The sequence below is a fragment of the Babylonia areolata genome, chromosome 12, assembly GCF_041734735.1.
Source record: "Babylonia areolata isolate BAREFJ2019XMU chromosome 12, ASM4173473v1, whole genome shotgun sequence".
NCBI classification, from domain to species: Eukaryota; Metazoa; Mollusca; class Gastropoda; order Neogastropoda; family Buccinidae; genus Babylonia; species Babylonia areolata.
In genome coordinates, this window is record NC_134887.1 from 26,615,292 (window position 1) to 26,635,291 (window position 20,000).

At 44.6% G+C, this 20,000-nt stretch overlaps 2 protein-coding genes across 6 annotated transcripts in view; both read right to left on the reverse strand.

Annotated features, from left to right (window-relative positions):
• LOC143288117 (DBH-like monooxygenase protein 1 homolog) overlaps positions 1-2,823 on the reverse strand; it is a 15,697-nt gene extending 12,874 nt beyond the window's left edge. The window contains exon 1 of the mRNA XM_076596404.1: positions 2,783-2,823. The gene's annotated coding sequence lies outside the window, so the exon portion shown is untranslated. The remainder of the gene's footprint in view (positions 1-2,782) is intronic.
• Positions 2,824-12,117: 9,294 nt separating this feature from the next.
• LOC143288480 (ras-related protein Rab-13-like) overlaps positions 12,118-20,000 on the reverse strand; it is a 21,107-nt gene continuing 13,224 nt past the window's right edge. For all 5 annotated transcript variants that reach the window (XM_076597015.1, XM_076597013.1, XM_076597014.1 and 2 more), the window contains exons 3-4: positions 17,866-17,974; positions 12,118-14,949 (exon numbers count right to left, since the gene is read on the reverse strand). In XM_076597015.1, the coding sequence (XP_076453130.1) occupies positions 14,562-14,949; positions 17,866-17,974 (497 nt within the window). In that variant the 3' untranslated portion in view covers positions 12,118-14,561. The remainder of the gene's footprint in view (positions 14,950-17,865; positions 17,975-20,000) is intronic.

A 20,000-nucleotide genomic window follows, 5' to 3' on the forward strand; every position in this document is an offset into this window, starting at 1 on the left:
ACACTCTCACCAGAAAAGAATTAAGACACCTGTCTTTTACGTAGCTTTCTGTCTGCTTTCTTGCCAGTCTGAGTGTCAGCCTATCTGCCTGTCTTGTCTATAAAGATATAAGACACCGGTCTCTTATACAGCTTTCTGTCTGTTTTCTTGCCAGTCTCAGTATGAGTCTATCTACCGATCTTGTCTATTAAGATATGACATCTGTCTTTTACATAACTGTCTGTCTGATTATCAATCTGCCTGTCTTGTCTATAAAGATATAAGACGTCTGTCTTTAACACAGCTGTCTGTCGGATTCCTTGTCTGTATGAATATCAGTCTATCTACCTGTCTTGTCTGTCTGAATATCAGTCTATCTACCCGTCTTGTCTGTCTGAATATCAGTCTATCTACCCGTCTTGTCTGTCTGAATATCAGTCTATCTACCCGTCTTGTCTGTCTGAATATCAGTCTATCTACCTGTCTTGTCTGTCTGAATATCAGTCTATCTACCTGTCTTGTCTGTCTGAATATCAGTCTATCTACCTGTCTTGTCTGTCTGAATATCAGTCTATCTACATGTCTTGTCTGTCTGAATATCAGTCTATCTACCTGTCTTGTCTGTCTGAATATCAGTCTATCTACCTGTCTTGTCTGTCTGAATATCAGTCTATCTACCTGTCTTGTCTGTCTGAATATCAGTCCATCTGCAAGTCTTGTCTATCTGAATATCAGTCCATCTGCAAGTCTTGCCTATCTGAATATCAGTCTATCTACCTGTCTTGTCTGTCTGAATATCAGTCTATCTGCAAGTCTTGCCTATCTGAATATCAGTCCATCTGCAAGTCTTGCCTATCTGAATATCAGTCTATCTACCTGTCTTGTCTGTCTGAATGTAAGTCTATCTGCAAGTCTTGTCTATCTGAATATCAGTCTATCTGCCGGTCTTTTCTCTATCTGCAAGTCTTGTCTATCTGAATATCAGTCTATCTGCCAGTCTTGCCTATCTGAATATCAGTCTATCTGCCGGTCTTTTCTCTATCTGCCAGTCTTGTCTATCTGAATATCAGTCTATCTGCCGGTCTTTTCTCTATCTGCCAGTCTTGTCTATCTGAATATCAGTCTATCTGTCGGTTTTGTCTATCCGTCTAACTGTCTTTAAAACAAGGAAGCAACCAGCCATATCCTTGGTTTTGGAGATCGGCAAAGAGAGCAGCGAGGAGGAAGAGTGAAGCAGAATGACGTGGAATTGTCGCCATGTGGTAACACTTCCGTCCAGGAAGCGAGGTAATCTGAACATGCGTGATGGAACCCCAAACTCACCAGAACTCCCCCCACTCCCCACCCCACCCCCTTGAGTGGTGGTCTGGACGTTAGTCATTCGCAGAAGACGATCAACCGAGATCCTCAATGTGTGCAGCATGCACTTGCAGCACGCGGAAGAACCAACGAAAAAGAAAAAAAGAAAACGAAAAAGGATTTTTCCTTGACAACATTTTGTAAGAAAGCCCACTTTCATAGTGAAACGAATACACTTGCAGACAGGTGGCTCTTCACTGTTGTGACGCTCTCTCCCCGTGCAATTTTACACAGAGAAATCTGATGTGACAAAATGCAATACAAAACAATACAAAACAGTACAATAGAATGCAATGCAATACAATGCAATGCAATACAATGCAATAGAATGCAATACACAGCATCGCAACATCCGCCGAAACCTTTGCCTGTCCACAGTGTAACAGACTTGGCAGCTCACGCACCTGTCGTTCATCTCTGACCGCCAGCCGGTACACGCTGAATCAGGCATCTACCCCTCCACCCGTTCCTCCCTCCCACACCAGGCACAAGGCAAATACCAGCACTTTGTCTCCCCTTCATTCACTTCTGCTCATGCTCACACGCACGCACACCTCAGAACATCTCCCTGGACGCCCTAAAGACCCTGGGAACACCTGGAAAACAAAGAACATTGTGCTGAGATACACCAATAGTATGGAAAAAAAAAAGAAAGAATTCTTCTCCTTCTTCCTCTTCTTCTTCGTTCGTGGGCTGCAACTACCACGTTCACTTGTATGTACACGGGTGGGCTTTTACGTGCATGACCGTGTTTTTTTATTTTTATTTTTTACTCCGCCATGTAGGCAGCCATACTCCGTTTTCGGGGGTGTGCATGCTGGGTATGTTCCTGTTTCCATAACCCACCGTACGCTGACATGGATTACAGGATCTTTAACGTGCGTATTTGGTCTTCTGATTGTGTATATATACACACACGAAGGAGGTTCAGGCACAAGCAGGTCTGCACATAATAATATATATGTTGACCGAGAAGATCGCAAAAATCTCCATCTATTATTCACCAGGTGCCGTCACCGAGATTCGAACCCGGGACCCTTATATTCAAAGTCCAACGCTTTAACAACTAGGCTATTGCGCCCGTCAAAAAAAGAAAAAGAAAAGAAAACAATAATGAGAAAGAAGACAGAAAGTAAACGACGACGAAGACGACGCAGAAGAAGAAGAAGAAGAAGAAGAAGATGATGATGATGTTTAAGAAGGAGAGTAATAATAATAAGATGATGATGATGTTGAAAAAGAAGAAGAAGATTAAACGATTTAGCATGACTAAAACCAATACGTACAAATGGTTAATCAGTGAAAAAAATATATATATATATTGTTATATTAATGTCACTAGATGAAGGCGTGTGAATAGTATGAACACTACTGAGGAACGGGCAGACACAGACCACCAGCACAGACAACAATATAAATCATCACGAACGTCGTCAGCACTCACACGTCGGCGTGTCCCGGTGATGTACAACTCTCCTGTGAACACAGCCCGGGGCAAGCCGGTCATTTAATAACACTGCCACAAAGAGGTAGCTGTCGCTTCTACCTCCCCACGTGGACCCCCGTGTCGAAAGATGGAAACGGATACAATGTATAGTATGTTCCTGTAGCCTTGAATACTGAAAACGGCGTGTCAGCGTTCGGTGGGTTTTTGGAAACAAGAACATACCCAGCATGCACACCGACCCCCAGAAAACGGAGTATGGCTGTCTACATGGTGGGGTTAAAAGGGTCATACACGTAAAAGCCCACTCGTGTACATACGAGTGAACGTGGGAGTTGCAGCCCACAACCAAAGAAGATGAAGAAGACTACTGAAACAGATAAACGAAAAGGTGCACTGACTGTATTCACCATGTATTACACTGACTTATTATTCATTATGTATAACGCTGACATTGTTTATTATGTATTGCATTGACATATTACTCATTATGTGTTGCACTGACTTATTGTGAGTGCAGCTGACTGCAAAATCAAAATCAAGCAGAAACCAACAACACCCAACAACAACGTGAACATACCACCAACAAATACTGTAAACTATCTTGTAAACGCCCGGTATCTGCTAAACGTCCTTGCCCAATTTAGGGTCGAAAACTGCGCACAGAGTAAGTTACCACTGTAAATGCACGCCCCACTTTGAGAAGAAAAAAACCCAGAAGAAATAATGACAAAACGGTTTGACATTTGCGATCGTATTGCTTCACCCAACAGTGCAGATCAGCATCTTAAGATAAAGAATAGAACTTCTGCGTGAGATGTCGACGTGTTATGAAAAAAACAAATCAATCAAACAAGAATATCAACAACAAATACAACAAAACAAAGCCAAGCGCGATCTCGAAGTCACTGTAGTGGCGAGATTTTTTTTTTTTTTTTTTTGGGGGGGGGGGGGGGGGGGGGGGGGAAGGGGGGTCACTATATTTGCAGGGAACGGTAGGTCTGTCCCTGGTCATTCAGCTAGCAAGTCAATTCCAGTCACCAGTATGTCGTGAAATAAATCTTATACGGTTGAATTTAAACTATTGGCTTCGGATTATCTTACTGATATCGCCAGTCTAACTGTCTAGAGACTTCTCACACATGGAGTAAACACCCTGCCACTACTTGATGGTGAAACGAAGTAAGGGTAAAGTGCCAGGTAAACGTCCACCCGCAACTTGCGTCTGAACTTTGTGCAAAGAAGAGATAGACATTCACAAGGTAGTTTACAGTAAGCCAAAATCATTTTTGTATTACGGTTGAATTATTAAGCATGCGACAATCTTTTTCTTTATTTCTCACAAAAATACTTTGATTGGTTGATTGATTGATATGGATACTTATATAGCGCCTATCCTCGGTCGAAGACCAAGCTTTAAGCGCTTTACAAACACGGGGTCATTTGCACAACAGGCTGCCTACCTGGGTAGAGCCGACTGACGGCTGCCACTGGGCGCTCATCATTCGTTTCCTGTGTCATTCAGTCATATTTCAGACACGCACACATACACACTCAGACAGACATGTAACATTTTACGTGTATGACCTTTGTTTTTTTCTTATTTACCCTTCCATGTAGGCAGCCATACTCCGTTTTCGGGGGTGTGCATGCTGAGCATGTTCTTGTTTCCATAACCCACCGAACGCTAACATGGATTACAGGATCTTTAACGTGCGTATTTGATCTTCTGCGTGCATTTACACACGAAGGCACTAGCAGGTCTGCACATATGTTGACCTGGGAGATGGGAAAAATCTCCACCCTTTACCCTCCAGGCACCGTCATCGAGATTCGAACCCCGGACCCTCAAGCTGGGAACTTTAACATATGATTATATCCATATTTTATATTCATGGCATCTAATGATTTTTCTTATAGCTGAAAGGAAAAACAACAGCATTCATATGGATAGATTAAATTATATTCAGTCGCTTAGACTTTAATTGTTAAAAAAAAATCATTGTCTGCAGTTAACTATTGAAAGCATTGTATCATGTGTACTGGAACTGGAATATATATGGGTTCTCTCACGTTATGGATTCTGGAGGAATTTCATGGCAAAGTAAATAGCGAAAGCAGGGAAGTAGGGGTTCTGGGTAGAGGTAGCACCTTTGGATGTCTGGCAGCTGCACTGTCCTGGACAGTGGACGGACACCACTGGTCCTCAGCCATCCCGAAAGCTCTCCTGTGCTGACGTCACACCTCGGCTAACCGTCCCAGCTGGCGGGATAAACCACGTGAGGGGGGGTGTTGACACGGCACCACAAGGAGAATGAACTTCCATGTTGAAGTCACCGGCTAGGGTGGAGTGATTCTGTAAAGACTCAACGGCCACGAGTCCAGATCAAAGACTGGTTATGTGGATGTTCAGCTGTGCTTAACAGCCTGAACAGGGAAGGGCTTCGTCAGGCTTTCTTGCCCAAGATCCACCCATGATGAGACAAACCAGTAATCAGTCTGTACCGGATAGGTCGCGGCCAGGGTCAACAATGGGCCACGCCTACTGCTGCACACAAGGGCGGAGGTGGAGAGTATGTTACTGGTGGGTGCCCCAGTAAGATATGGGGAAGAGGAAACATTGTCATAGGCAACTGAAACGTAAGAACTCTAGAAACACCGGGAAAAGTTGAAGAACTCACACACGAGATGAAGAAATACCGCTGGAACATCATAGGTATCTGCGAGATTCGCTGGAAAGGCCTTGGTGAAATCATGACTGAGGAAGGACACAAGATCTACTTCAGTGGGAAGAAGACAAGCATGAGCGCGGAGTAGGCTTCCTAGTACACAAGGATATCGTGGGCACATTCATGGGACGCCGACCCATTTCAAGCAAGCTTATGGCCATATGCCTGAAAGCAACACCTTTCAACATTACCATCACCCAGGTATACGCTCCTACAACTGAATAATTTATGATGACAACGACGTAGAGGAGTTTTACGATCAGCTGCGAGAAGTTCTGGACCAAACACGAAAATATATCGTCGTTCAGGGTGACTGGAATGTAAAAGTAGAACAGGATGCCCGTACCAACTGGAAGAACACTTGTGGGCAGTTCTGCAACACCAAAACCAATGAGAGAGGTTTGAGACTCGTGGTCAGCAACAACCCAGTACTGGCAAACACTTTCAGCACTCACAAAGCATTACGCCGAATGACACGGCACAGTCACAGTGGTGAACATCACAATCACATATACTGCATTCTAGTCCAGAAACGCTTCAGATCTAGTGTGAACAATGCCTAGCCTAGAACTTTCCCAGGAGCAGATTTTGGCAGTGACCATGACTTAGTCATGATGTCCTTTCACATAGTGTCAAGAAAATGTGTAAGTCGAAATTCAGGAGACTCAAGTTTGATCATGACAAGCCGAAAGACCCTAAGGTGGCAGAAGCTTTTACGACAGCCATAGGAGAAACGTTTGCACCACTACTCATCATCGGTGCGGAAGAGGTGGACGTGAACACCATGACGTGCGCCTTCAGCACAGCATTGACAGAAGCGGCCGCTGACATCCTCGGCAAGCAACAACCCAAGAAGAAGCCATGGGACACCAATGACCTGCTAGAACTCTGCGACAAGAGAAAAAAACCCGAAGGAGCAGCAGAGTACAGGAAAAGACAAAGACCATGACGAATAACACCAACGGCAATAGCACTGATATCAAAATCAACGGGCTGTCTTTGGAATCTGTATCTGGGTTCAAGTTCCTGGGTGCAATTTTCACAGATGAAGGTTCCAAACCAGAAGTCATGTCCAGGATAGCACAGACTGTAGCAGCGCTCACTCGACTGAAGCCCATTCCATTTGGAGAGAAAAAAAACACATCACACTCAGATCAAAAGTAAAACTTACGCACTCACAGGTTCAATCAATGCTTCTCTATGTCTGCGAAACATGGACTCTCACTGCCGACCTCCAGAAGATCCAAGCCATGGAAACGAGATGCTTCTGAAAGCTGCTAGCTACACTGAGCACGTCACGAACACTGAGGTCCGACAGAAGATCACCCAAGCCACTGGACCCCACGATGACCTCCTAGCCGTCATCATGAGGAGGAAGCTCAAATAGTACGGACACGTCACAAGATCCGACGGGATCGCCAAGACCATTCTGCAGGGCACCGTGCCATGCAGAGGGAAGAGAGGCAAAAGAAAATGTGTCAGGACAACATCAAAGAATGGACAGACCTGATTCCCAGAGAGCTTCAGGAGACAGGAACCGATAGAGAGAAGTGGTCTGGAAACCATCTGCGGTGCCCCAAGGACCTCCATTGGGTTATTGGATAGGTGAAGGAGAAGGAAATAAAAAAAAAATTTAAAGAACAAAAAACAAAACAAAACAAAACAAAAAAAGAACAAAAAACAAAACAAACAAACAAAAAACCAAAAAAGAACAAAAACAAAACAAAACAAAAAACAAACAAAGAAAAATAAGAAAACAACCAACCAAAAAACACCTTTTATTTTTTAAAAATCATTCCAAGGAAACAGACTGTACATAGCTAGCTCCGTTAACTGGGAGGTTGTCAAAAGGAACACGACACTCATTTTCTTCAACACAGTCAACACCGGCCCTCACACCGGAAGCACACCAAAAAACCACCAAAATACAAAAACAAAAAAAATGTTTGCTGAATTTCTTCTCTCTCTCTCCGTCTGTAATTTTGAACTGAAAAAAAGGGAGTGGGGAGGGGGGAGAAGAAAAAACAAACAGATAAAACACCCTCTCGTCTGTCTGTCTGTCTGTCTGTCTGTCTCTCTCTCTCGCTCGTTCGCCCCCTCGCTCGTCACTGTCTCCATCGCAAATATAAGTGTATATAATTATTTCCAACGTACAGAAGAATGAACGCGCGTATTAACATATATGTACACACACGTGCGGCGCTCGCACACATCACACACAGATACAGATACAGATGCACACACACACACACACACACACACACACACACACACACACACACTGACACACACACACACACACGCGCATGGTCGCGCATACGAATCTACATTCATATATCTATATATTTTTTTAGCATCCACAGGATGTCACTCCCATGGCTGAGTTATATCATACAGTCTATTATCTGGTTTCCGACTCTTAACAGTTTGTGACTTGAACAGAAGAGGCAAGACGTGAGTCATGGCTGTGGTCCCTGAAAATGGCAGGCGTCATCTGGTTGGAGGATGGTACCGATCCGTTCGGAATGCGGCATGTTGAGATTGGAAAGGTCAAAACTGATGCTCCCTGTCTTCTGCGTTCGTGGGCTGCAGTCCCCACGTTCACTCGTGTGTACAAGTGGTCTTTTACGTGTATGACCGTTTTTAGCCCGCCATGTAGGCAGCCATACTCCGTTTTCGGGGGTGTGCATGCTGGATATGTGTTTGTTTCCAGAACCCACCAGACGCTGACATGGGTGACATGATCTTTAACGTGCGTATCTGATCTGCTTGCACATACACACGGATAGGGATCAGGCGCTGCCACGTGTGCGCATGTATTGACCTGGGGGATCGGAAAAATCTGGCCCCTTAGCCTACCAGGTGCGTCACGTCGTTACCAAGTTCACGTGTGTTGACAGTGATACAGTCCATCAGGGACCAGGTTTAGACGATACTGCTGAAACGGCTGGTGTAAAAGTTCCACCAAGACTTCCTTCACACTGATTGTCTGTTAAATCCTGGCGTTCCACTGAGCTGACCATTATTGCAAAGGCTTCACTGATCCTGGTTCCGGTTTCTGTTTCAGTTTGAAGGTGGTTTCAAAGCGTACGGACTGATCCGTACACACTACAACGCATCAGCTGTTGACAAAAAGGAGCAGATGCCTGACGAACTGTTTCAATTAAGATTACAGTATATGTCCAGGCTTTCCCCGCTCATTCATTTAAAAAAAAAAAAAAAAAAAAAAAAAAGGTGGGGAGGGGGGTTGGGGGAGGAGGAGGGGGGTTGAACAGCCCAGTCTCTAACATAGCAGTGCACCAGTTATGTGAGCGATCTGTATATTATGAAATTGTGAATTTTAAGATGTATGTGTGAAAGAGGGTGGGGGAATTTATCATGTTCGCTGGTGCTCACTGTACTGAATTTCCCCTTACGCCAACAGCACAAGCACTTCCGCTTGACCTCAGTTCAGCTCATTGTTGAAATGTAAATAAGATTCCTGAAGTTGATTCGTTTGACTGAATGTGGAATTAAAATGAGATTCGCACTACCCGTTTGCTAACAAAGATGCCTCTGTAATTGTGATTTTTTTTTTTTTTAAAAACAATTAACGTCAAGGATAACTTGACGTTCGTATATCACTTTGTCTTAAAGATATATGATTGGTAAAAGGGAGAAAGGATGTTTTAAAGAAGATGAATATAATTTATTTATATATATATATATATATTGTTGTTGTTGTTTGTTTTTCCTTGCTGGTAGACTTCTAGTGGATGGATCATTTGGTATTCTCTTTCTTTCTCTCACACTTGGGCCACGTTCTTGGCTGGGGTTTGGATGCCAGCTGATCCGCTGTCCTCTCTCTTTCCTTCTCTTTCACTGTTAGTTCAACTCAGAACAACTGTAGAATTGTGTCATCCACTTAACGAACGCATCTTTGTCAGTGTTGCTTGAATTTCACGACAAACACTGCAGGTGTTTGTATCTGTCGGGCTCTGTTCACGTTGAGGATATCATTATGAAAGGAAGCGTAGAGCACAGCCTGGTCAGGTGGTCCCAGACGCACTGTCATCCTCCTACACCTTATTCACCATCAAATAGAAAAAAAAATTGCCCTAAGTTCTGTGGCCTTTCATGCCCTGCTGTCATGGTGACCTCAGTTTCTATTTTCCTATGCCTGTGATGAGTTGTCAAGGTCTTCGGTATCAGCAGGACTCAGAGACGTGGTGGCGGTCTCACGTTCGTCTCCGCTGCATACACTCTCTCTCTCTCACTGACACAGTCCCTAGAATGTTTTAGGTCAGGCTTGAAAATAATGTTGTCTCTTTTCACATCGCTGTGATTAACCTATCCCGCCCTGTCGTTTCCGAACGTGCCGTTTCCATGGAGACTGATTATTTGGTTGTGATGTGTGTACATGGGGAGGAAGAGGGAGAGCGTGAGCGCGGTCGCCTGTGTGTGTGTGTGTGTGTGTGTGTGTGTCTGTGTCTGTGTTTGTTTGTTTGCTTGTGTGTGTGTGTGTGTGTGTGTGTGTGTGTGTGTGTGTGTGTGTGTGTCTGTTTGTTTGTTTGCTTTTGTGTGTGTGTGTGTGTGTGTGTGTGTGTGTGTGTGTGTGTGTGTGTGTGTGTACATTTAATCATTTATTTTCCAGTCTCCTCGCATGATATCACTTGAAGTGAAAAAGATGGAACACACACACACACACACACACACACACACACAAGTTTCAAGTTTCAAGTTTTAATTATCCTTTCACTCCTATTGGAGTATGGAGGATTACTGCAAAATAATGTTTTCATGCCCAGAACAAACATTTCCAAATACAAAACACACACACACACACACACACACACACACACACACACACACACACACACACACACACACACACACACACACACACACACACACACACACACACACACACACAGAGTGAAAACCAAGAGTCTTGCCCGGAGTTCAGGATTTTACATTACAATGATGACATTCTCAGTTGAAGTGCACACCACATGAACACTTGATGAAAAAGTACATTATGTAACTTGCAGATGACAATAACAACAACACAGAGAGAGGGGGGGGGGGGGGGTGCTGGGGGTGCTGGCGGAATAGCCCAGTGGCTCAGGACGCCGGTCCTATCCTGTTAACGCTGGGGTCGGGGGTTCGAATCTCCGAAGCTATACGGTACAGGGGGGATTTTTCCCTCGGTGTTAGCCTTGGATCTGACTTCATTCCCTGCATCAGATCCCATCACCATCCTTCGGAAGAGAAGGTCGGTTTGTCTTGTCTTAATTACGTCGGAGGTATGACAGACACGTTTTCACACAGAACGCATCATTCCCGAAGACGGAATGTGGCGACGTTTATGGTGGGATGAAAACGGACGATTAAGCAACTCGCCCCCCCCCCTCCTCCGCCCATAAAGTAAATGAATAAAACCTACAACCCCCCCCCCTCCACCCCCCTTTCTAGTGCAACAGATTATTCAACCATGGAGTTAAGAAGAGAAAATTGCCAACAAACAAACCAGTCTGGCCACTGCTGACTGACCCTTATCAGCGGTAACGGGGGGGAAAGCCCCACCAAAATCCCTCAACAACAGCAAATAAAACAAGATAGGCAAGGCCTTCCAGACTCACTTGTGATAAATTAAGTCCCCTAGCATTAATTACAGAGTAATTTCCCTTCTATACTATCTGCACCAAAACGTTTGCAAAATAAATAAAAAAAATTCCAAGCTTAGGAAAAGAAGTTCCTGTTTGAACAAAAAATGATAATAGTGACTCCTCTTGTTGTTGTGTCAGAATAAGATGTCAAAGTGCTAAGTTTAGAGAATAAAAAATATAAATATAACAGTAAATGTAGTTTGCATATCATCAGGCTTCTTTTTTTAAAATTTTTTTGTGCCCATCCCAGAGGTGCAATATTGTTTTAAACAAGATGACTGGAAAGAACTGAATTTTTCCTATTTTTATGCCAAATTTGGTATCAACTGACAAAGTATTTGCAGAGAAAATGTCAGTGTTAAAGTTTACCACGGACACACAGACACACAGACACACGGACACACACACACACAGACACACACACACACAGACAACCGAACACCGGGTTAAAACATAGACTCACTTTGTTTACACAAGTGAGTCAACAACCAAGCAACAAACAAACAGCGTCAAACCTCGATGACAGTAAAACGTATGACGTCAGGCAGGGAGCCCACAGAACGGAGGAGGGTTGAAGTATGGGGTGTGTGGAGGAGAGTCTGTGGGACGGGTGTGTGTGGGTGGGTGGGTGGGTGGGGGCGAGAGGTGGTCCTTGAGATAAGGGACACAACCATGTGCCCCCAGAGACCTGCAGTTCAGACAGGCAGACCTGAACGTGGGATGTTCGATAAGGGATCATCAGTGACGGCCTGCACTACATGCATGGCCTCTCACTGGGTACTCAAGACTTGAACACAGTGATCGAGAACACTTAATGACAGGGCAAGATGAAACTGCTGCTGCTGCTGTTGTGCTCTACATATCAAAGCAATTATAAACCCAAATTAACAAGTTCAGTATTAAAAAGATCACACCCACCCCCCCGCCCACCCCCCAGAACACACACACACACACACACACACACACACACACACACACACACACTCACTCACTTACTTCTTGTCTTGGTTTAACATGACTTGGCTTGCCTTTGCCTTGTCAGTATTGACACCATCCAGACACGCTGCCTGCAGGAGTGAAGACAAAATTCTCACTCACCACCCCTTCCACCCTCTCGCCTCCGTCTCCCCCCACCTCCACTCCGCCCCCAAGTGATTGGCGAATCAGGAATTGGGCAAATCAGGAAAAGGGCCATTCCGGAATAGGGCCACTCAGGAATAGAGCCGATCGGGAATACGGCCAGTCGGGAATAGGGCCACTGGGGAATAGAACATATCGGGAATAGGGTCATTTGGGAATGGGGCGGATTGGGAAATGGCGAATCCTGATGACGCTTTGCTATACCTACAGCCCAGCAGACGGCAAGAGTCATTACAGGGCTGCTGAAAACCAGCATCAGGAGGGAGGGAGGGGGAGTCAAGGTGTTCAGTTCTGTGGTGGCGGGGTCCCTACGCCGACTGAGAGGGACATTTTAGTCACAGTGCACTGTAAGCTACAGCCTGGATGAAAAAAAACAACAACACCGCAATGCAACGTATCTCATTTTTTGCAAAACAAAAAAGAACATTGTTTTCTGAACAAATCCTGTGAGTTATAAATGCTACAGTCTTTATAAAGAGATTATCATCAAATTTTATTTCTTTTATCAACGAGCGATTTCACCTTTGACACGAACGGCCTTCCGCAAGCAAACGTTTCCTTTCAAGAGGAGAGTTCAAAGTCCACCAACTGCTGCACCGGCTCACTCCCCGTGCTGTGACCTTGACATTCATTTAGATTTGTGGCCAATTGAACCTTGACGATGTCGCTTTTCGTTATCATGTAAATTAATTTTAACCTTGCAAAGCTCGTATAAGTAACAAAATTAATTGCCAAAGTATTGGTCTGCTTTGTTGTAAAATAATATATGCGCAATGAATTGTTGTGCACAGCGCTCACACACACACACACACACACACACACACACACACACACACACATTAAACATAAAAAAAATAAATAGATAAAATCAAATCGCCTGTTCTTCAGTCTCATCATGACTGTTTGCACACACAAAAAGTAATGCAATATTTTTATTTTTAAATATAATCTAAAATTGCATACAGCTCAACCTTAGCTGCCAGTGCAGTTACTGTAATGTCATTGTTTTACCAAACCACAATGTATCAAAGTTCTTTTTACAAATTTGATTTGATAGCATCATTGGCACTGCACCCTGTAGTTGAATTCTTGCCGGTTCAGTGAAGTATGGCTGGACGAGTTTCAGTTTCAGTTTTTCAAGTTGGCGTCACTGCGTTCAGGCAAATCCATATCAGATATGAACCACATCACATCTGCAAGGCAGGTGCCTGACCAGAAACACAATCCAGGCAGTAAGAGCATTCAAAAATGTCCGTGTACGTATCAGAGTGGATTTCTTCTTCAGAAATTGCCAGAGGACAACGCTTACGTTGGTTGCCACGGGTTCTTTGCCAGTTCAGTGCCTCAAGCGTGTTCTGCACAAAGGACCTCGGCCATCCAATGACAAGACGCTCAGTTTTGATTTCCCAGTCAATCGAAGGAGAAAGGGCGAGACCCGGATTGGAACACAGACACTCGCGGACACTGTTTGGCTGTCAGGTAAGCGTCTTAACCACACTGCCACCTTCCTTCCTTAAAAGAAAAAAAACAAAACCCTGATGGGATTAGAACCCGCGTCCGCCAACATGACGGGGTAAAAACGGTCATACACGGAAATGTCTACTCGTGTACATACGAGTGAACGTGGGAGTTGCAGCCCATGAACGAAGAAGAAGAACCCACGTCCTCCCAGTCACTAGCCAGCAACTCTTTAACCACTTGGCCACGACAGTAGGGCGGTGGGGACGAGAGATGAGACAGGGGGTACGGGTAGGAGTCGTCCTCCCTGTTTTAAAATAGGTGGATAGTGCATGCCTTCTTTGAGCCCTTTTGCTAACTGAAGCCATCGGAAGTGTTCAATCAGCCATTTTGCTACTCGTGTCAGTATAGCGTGGAGCGGAAACTTCATGTGTGTAGCCGAGCGCTCAGCTGGCTTCACGGCAAGCTTTCACTTTATCGCGGCGTTAGTTCAGCTGACATTCCTGTGTGTGCCTCCACTGCAAGTTTGCTCCACGTGCCACTGCACCGTTTTCCTGTATTAACTTTGGTAAATGAACCACTGGAAGATATCAATCAAGACACAACATTTGGCATGTCGTGGAGGCAAGCACAACACGATTTCATCGAAAGATACACGGTAACAGTTCAGAAACTACCACCAGTTAGCAGACGACTTCTCAACGGACTGACGGCCGGATACGAGTAACAATATGGCGTCCAGCTGGCTTCAGCTCTCCTGGCCAATGAGCTGTCCGTCTGATTTCAGAACCAGCGAGTGGTGCCCTACACAGCACAGCAGCGGGAGCAGCGGGACTGGCGGGTCTTCCTGGCCAGCAGACGGAGCCTGGTATTGAGCGGCGTGATGGACTGCGACAGCTGCTGGCTCTGCAAGGCCCGGCTGACCACCAGGGCCACTATGCTCTCCATCAGCAGCCCCACCCCCGCCGCCACACCACCACCGCCACCACCCGGCGTGGGGTCCGCTGTGCCCTCCCGCACGTCCACCACGAAGTGCGGGATCTGGTAGTGGTGGGCCAGGCTCTGTGCCCTGTGGCGGTCCACGGGGCGGGCGGAGGAGGTGGTGCTGGTGGAGGTGGTCCTGATGGCTCCCACCAACACCGTGTGCACGCCTGATGAGGTGCTGCCTCTGTAGTCCACCACAGACTCCAGCCTGCAAAAAGGTTAGATTTATATGAAGAAATAATTTAAGACATGAAGATGATCCCCGCTTCTGTGCTCTTCTCCCACCTTCTCTTCACCACATTCCCAGACACTTGAATTCTGTCAAGATGTGATCCCAATGGATTTCACTGCAGATATTAATAAAGACTTTTTGAACAACAACAATAACAATAAAAGTAGCTTGTGACTACAAGTTTAATCTCGTGTTGATATTGGTTGTAGCATTATTTTACCATATTATGTTATCTATTTGTTTTGTTTCTTTACTTACTGTTTATGAATAGGTTATTTGATACAAATGATAACATGGTTCATCAGCCGTCATGTTAGAATTGAAGTGCGACGTCGTGAACACAGTATAAGCTTTAAGTTTGTTGATGCTGTTTTATCTTTCTTTGCATTGTAATCATGTGTACTGTTGAACAATGAAATATTTTCTAACCATCAGTAGCACCAGCAAAAGAAGGGGGCGGCGGGAGGGAAGGAGGTGGGGCGGGGGGGCGGCAGGCGAGGGGAGTGGGAGTGGGGGCGAAGCTGACAACATCAAAACGGACTGGACTAAATCTACAGAAAAGAGTGCTTCCGGTTTTGAGTGTCACGTGAATCGGACAAAGTAGTATGAGCGATCTTTGCTGCGCTAGTTTGCGCAGCGCAGATGATTTTCCTTGTTGACTCACTTGTGTAAACAAAGTGAGTCTATGTTTTAACCTGGTGTTCGGTTGTCTGTGTGTGTGTGTGTGTGTGTGTGTGTGTGTCCGTATGTCTGTGTGTCTGTGTGTCCGTGGTAAACTTTAACATTGCCATTTTCTCTACAAATACTTTGTCAGTTGACACCAAATTTGGCATAAAAATAGGAAAAAATCAGTTCTTTCCAGTCATCTTGTTTAAAACAATATTGCACCTCTGGGATGGGCACAAAAATTTTTTTTAAAAAAAAGCCTAATTATATGCAAACTGCATTTACTGTTATATTTATATTTTTTGTATTCTCTAAACTTGGCACTTTGATCTCTTATTCTGACACAACAACAAGAGGAGTCATTATTATCATTTTTTGTTCAAACAGGAACTTCTTTTGCTAAGCATGGAATTTTTATTTATTTTGCAAACGTTTTGGTGCAGATAGTAAAAAAAGGGGAAATTACTCTGTAATTAATGCTAGGGGACTTAATTTATCACAAGTGAGTCTCAGTGAAGGCCTTGCCTCTCTTGTGAAGATTTCTTAAAATCCTAAACGCTATGCAAAATTAGCGCTGATGCTATAGATCGCTCGTGCACAAATCGCTTGGAAGAAGAATAACATCCTTGACAGCTCCCGTTCCACCCTCATGTCACCTATTTGCGTACATGAAAAATAAGGACCCCAAACACTGATTATCACAGGGGAAAATAATATAGGGTTCGACAATCAGTCGGTGAACACACACTCCTCGAGTCAGGTGAGCCAATGAGTCACACCCGGAATATCATGAAGACCTGCTATCTGCCACCACTTAGTCAACCTTGAATCAGAAAAGTTGAGTGAGCTAGTCACAACTGGAGTATCAGTGAGTTCAGCAATCCGCCACCACTGAGGCAACCTTAGATTAGAAAGAAAAAAAAAAAGAAAAAAAAAGTTCATCAACTTCATTTGTTGATGTCCTCGGGTAAGAATAATTATCAACAGTGACCCTGCTCCATTTTGCCAGTCGTGCTGTTTGTTGTTCGGGGACTTGACATATGTGTTCCCTCAGAGTGAAACTGGTCGGATAAAAAGGGGAGTGGGGTGGTGGGGATGGGGGCTCGGGGGGCAAGGAGGAGAGACGGGAGGTGAGTGGTGTGGTATGAGGAATCAGATATGGAAAATATGGCTGAGTGTGTTATGCTCTGTGTGTGTGTGTGTGTGTGTGTGTGTGTGTGTGTGTGTGTGTGTGTGTGTGTCTGTCTGTCTGTGTCTGTGTGCATGTGTGTGTATGTGTGAGCATACTCGCGTGCCCGGCTCGTGTATGTACGTGCTCGCGTGGGTGCGGCGTGTGTGTGTGTGTGTGTGTGTGTGTGTGTGTGTGTGTTTGTGTGTGTGCGTGCATGCATGCGCGCGTGCGTACGTACACGCTGTGAGCAATGAGGTCAGTGTGACGATGAACGAAATGCAGCAGTGATTGACTCTGACTTCTCCACTCACTGCACATGTCCACCTGGCTGACTCCGCTAAATGGTGAACAGGGGCGGAGTGGGGTAGGGGGGTGGAGAGGGAAGGGAGGGGGGAGGGATGGACAGAAAGGAAAGACAATGAGGGAGTGAAAAAAGGGGGTTGAGGGTGCATGGGGAGAGTGTTAGAGGGACATGGGGGTGGGAGGGGGAGAGGAAGGAGAGAGAGAGACAGAGAGAGAGAGACAGAGAGAGAGAGAGCTGTTCTTCTGATAACCTTGGATCTGGGGAGTTTGAAGGAGAGAGAGTTGGGGAGGAAGGGAGGGAGGGAGGGGGATGCGGGGGGAGGTGGGGCAAAGCGAATCGAAACGAAATTGTAACATTTAAAGACGGCGAAGGAAATAGGCACAAATGCTTATCTTCCATGAAGAAGAAAAACAGACAAACAAACAAACAAAAAACAAGTAAAGCAAAACAGTGAAACACAAAATATTCATATCAGCAAAATATACGGAATGACACATAAGCATGCACAGACGATAAGAGAGAAAGAGAGAGGGAGAGAGAGAGAGAACTCAGAACTCAAAACTTTTTTTTTTTTTTAATTCAAGGATTAAGATTTTAGGCATGGCCCATTCTTCCAGTATGTCCTTGAGAGAGAGAGACAGAGACAGAGACAGAGAAACAGAGAAAAAACAAATGGTTTATTGTACATCAAGAGAAAGAGAGAGACTCAGTGATGATGGCAAAACAGATTATGACGTCAACCAGCACTCACCACATTGTGACGTTGTCGAAGGATTCTTCATTATGTACGTCATACATGACGATGCACGCATGCGCACCGTGGTAATACGACGCTGTCAGAGTCCGATATCGTTCCTGTCCTGTTCAACAAAACAAAACGAAAATGATGAGGATAACAAACAACAGTTTCAGTTTCAAAGGTCGCGGCGTCAAAGTATCCGTACTCGTCCACCGAAAACAATTTCGCCACATTTGCTTATAAAGATAAACACACCTGTTGTGGCTACTCATTGAGACCTGAATCTGTAGGAAAGAGACTGTTAGATCAATGTGGGGGGTGGCCTTTTTGACTCACTTGTGTAAACAAAGTGAGCCTGTTTTAATCCGGTGTTCGGTTGTCTCTGTGTGTGTGTGTGTCTGTGTGTCCGTGGTAAACGTTAACATTGACATTTTCTCTGCAAATACTTCGTCAGTTGACACCAAATTTGGCATAAAAATAGGGAAAATTCAGTTCTTTCCAGTCATCTTGTTTAAAACAATATTGCACCTCTGGGATGGGCACAAAAAAATTATTAAAAAAAGAAGCCTAATTATATGCAAACTGCATTTACTGTTATATTTTTTGTATTCTCTAAACTTGGCACTTTGACCTCTTATTCTGACACAACAACAAGAGCAGTCATTATTATCATTTTTTGTTCAAACAGGAACTTCTTTTGCTAAGCATGGAAGTTTTATTTATTTTGCAAACGTTTTGGTGCAGATAGTAAAAAAAGGGAAATTACTCTGTAATTAATGCTAGGGGACTTAATTTATCACAAGTGAGTCTTGAAGGCCTTGCCTCTCTTGTTATACTATTTTTGCGCTCTCCCTTGTTCAGTCGCGTTTACAGCCGATGGTTGGCTCCTGCGACGTACGCATCGAGATCCAGATCTAGATCCAGATGCCTGAATTAAAGTGTGAGCCCAGTCATCTGGTCAGGTGTGGACAGTGAAATGCAGGCGTTTTGAGTTTGTTTCGTTTCTCATCTATGTTAGAGCGCAACTTATTCGATGCTTGCCATCTGCTGTGATTTGTGTTGTATCTCTCTCTCTCTCTCTAAGTTTTGTTAGCTTGTCAGCATTTCACTTAACCCAGATCGCTGGATCTGTGTGTTTAGCGCGCGAGCGTGCATGTGGGTGTGTATATGCATGCGTGCATGTGTTTGAGGGAAGGGAGAGGAGAGCGAGAGAGATAATGATAATGAGAGAGAGAGAGAGAGAGAGAGAGAGAGAGAGAGAGAGAGAGAGAGAGAGAGAGCTTGCAAGTCACATGCGCATTGATATATTATTCACACTATTTGATTCATTGTGTAATATTTTTGTTAGTGGCCCACTCCTTTGTTATGGGCCGGAGGCCTAACAAATAAACCATTGTCTTGTCTTGTCTTGTCTCTCTCTCTCTCTCTCTCGCCATATATACATACATCTCTCTCTCTCTCTCTCTCTGATACACCAATTATTGTTTTGTTCTGACCTTGACGTACAACTATTCAGATATTATCGTATCATTAATTTTTTGGATTTATCACAAATGTGTGTGTGTGTGTGTGTGTGTGTGTGTGTGTGTGTGCCCGCGCGCGCGCGCGCGCGCGCGTGTGTGTGTGTGATAGATAGATAGAGAGAGAGAGAGAGAGAGAGAGAGAAAGACTGTGTGTGTTCGCACGTGTTTGTGAGTGTGTGCATGCGTGCATACGACAGCTGAAAAATGTTTTCAGCCATTTCAGTCTAATTCTGTGCCCCTTATCTATAGAACATTGACCCTATATACCCGCTGTTCAAACCGAAAGGTTGTAATATATGTGTCGTAGGTCATAGCCTTTGGTTTGTTTGTTTTTTTGTTTTTGTTTTTGTTTTTGTTTTTTCCCCGCGTGCAAGTCTACAGATTTACCAAGTGCCTGTGCCTACTTCGTGTGTATACGCCTGCAGAAGATCAAATACGCACGTTAAAGATCCTGTAATACACATCAGCGTTTGGTGGGTTATGGAAACAAGAACACACCGTGTATGAACGTCCCCAAAACGAAGTATGATTGCCTGCGTGGCATGGTAAAAAACGGTCATGCACAGAAAAATCCCACTTGTATATACCAGTGAATATGGGAGTTGTATGTTGTAGTTTGTTTTT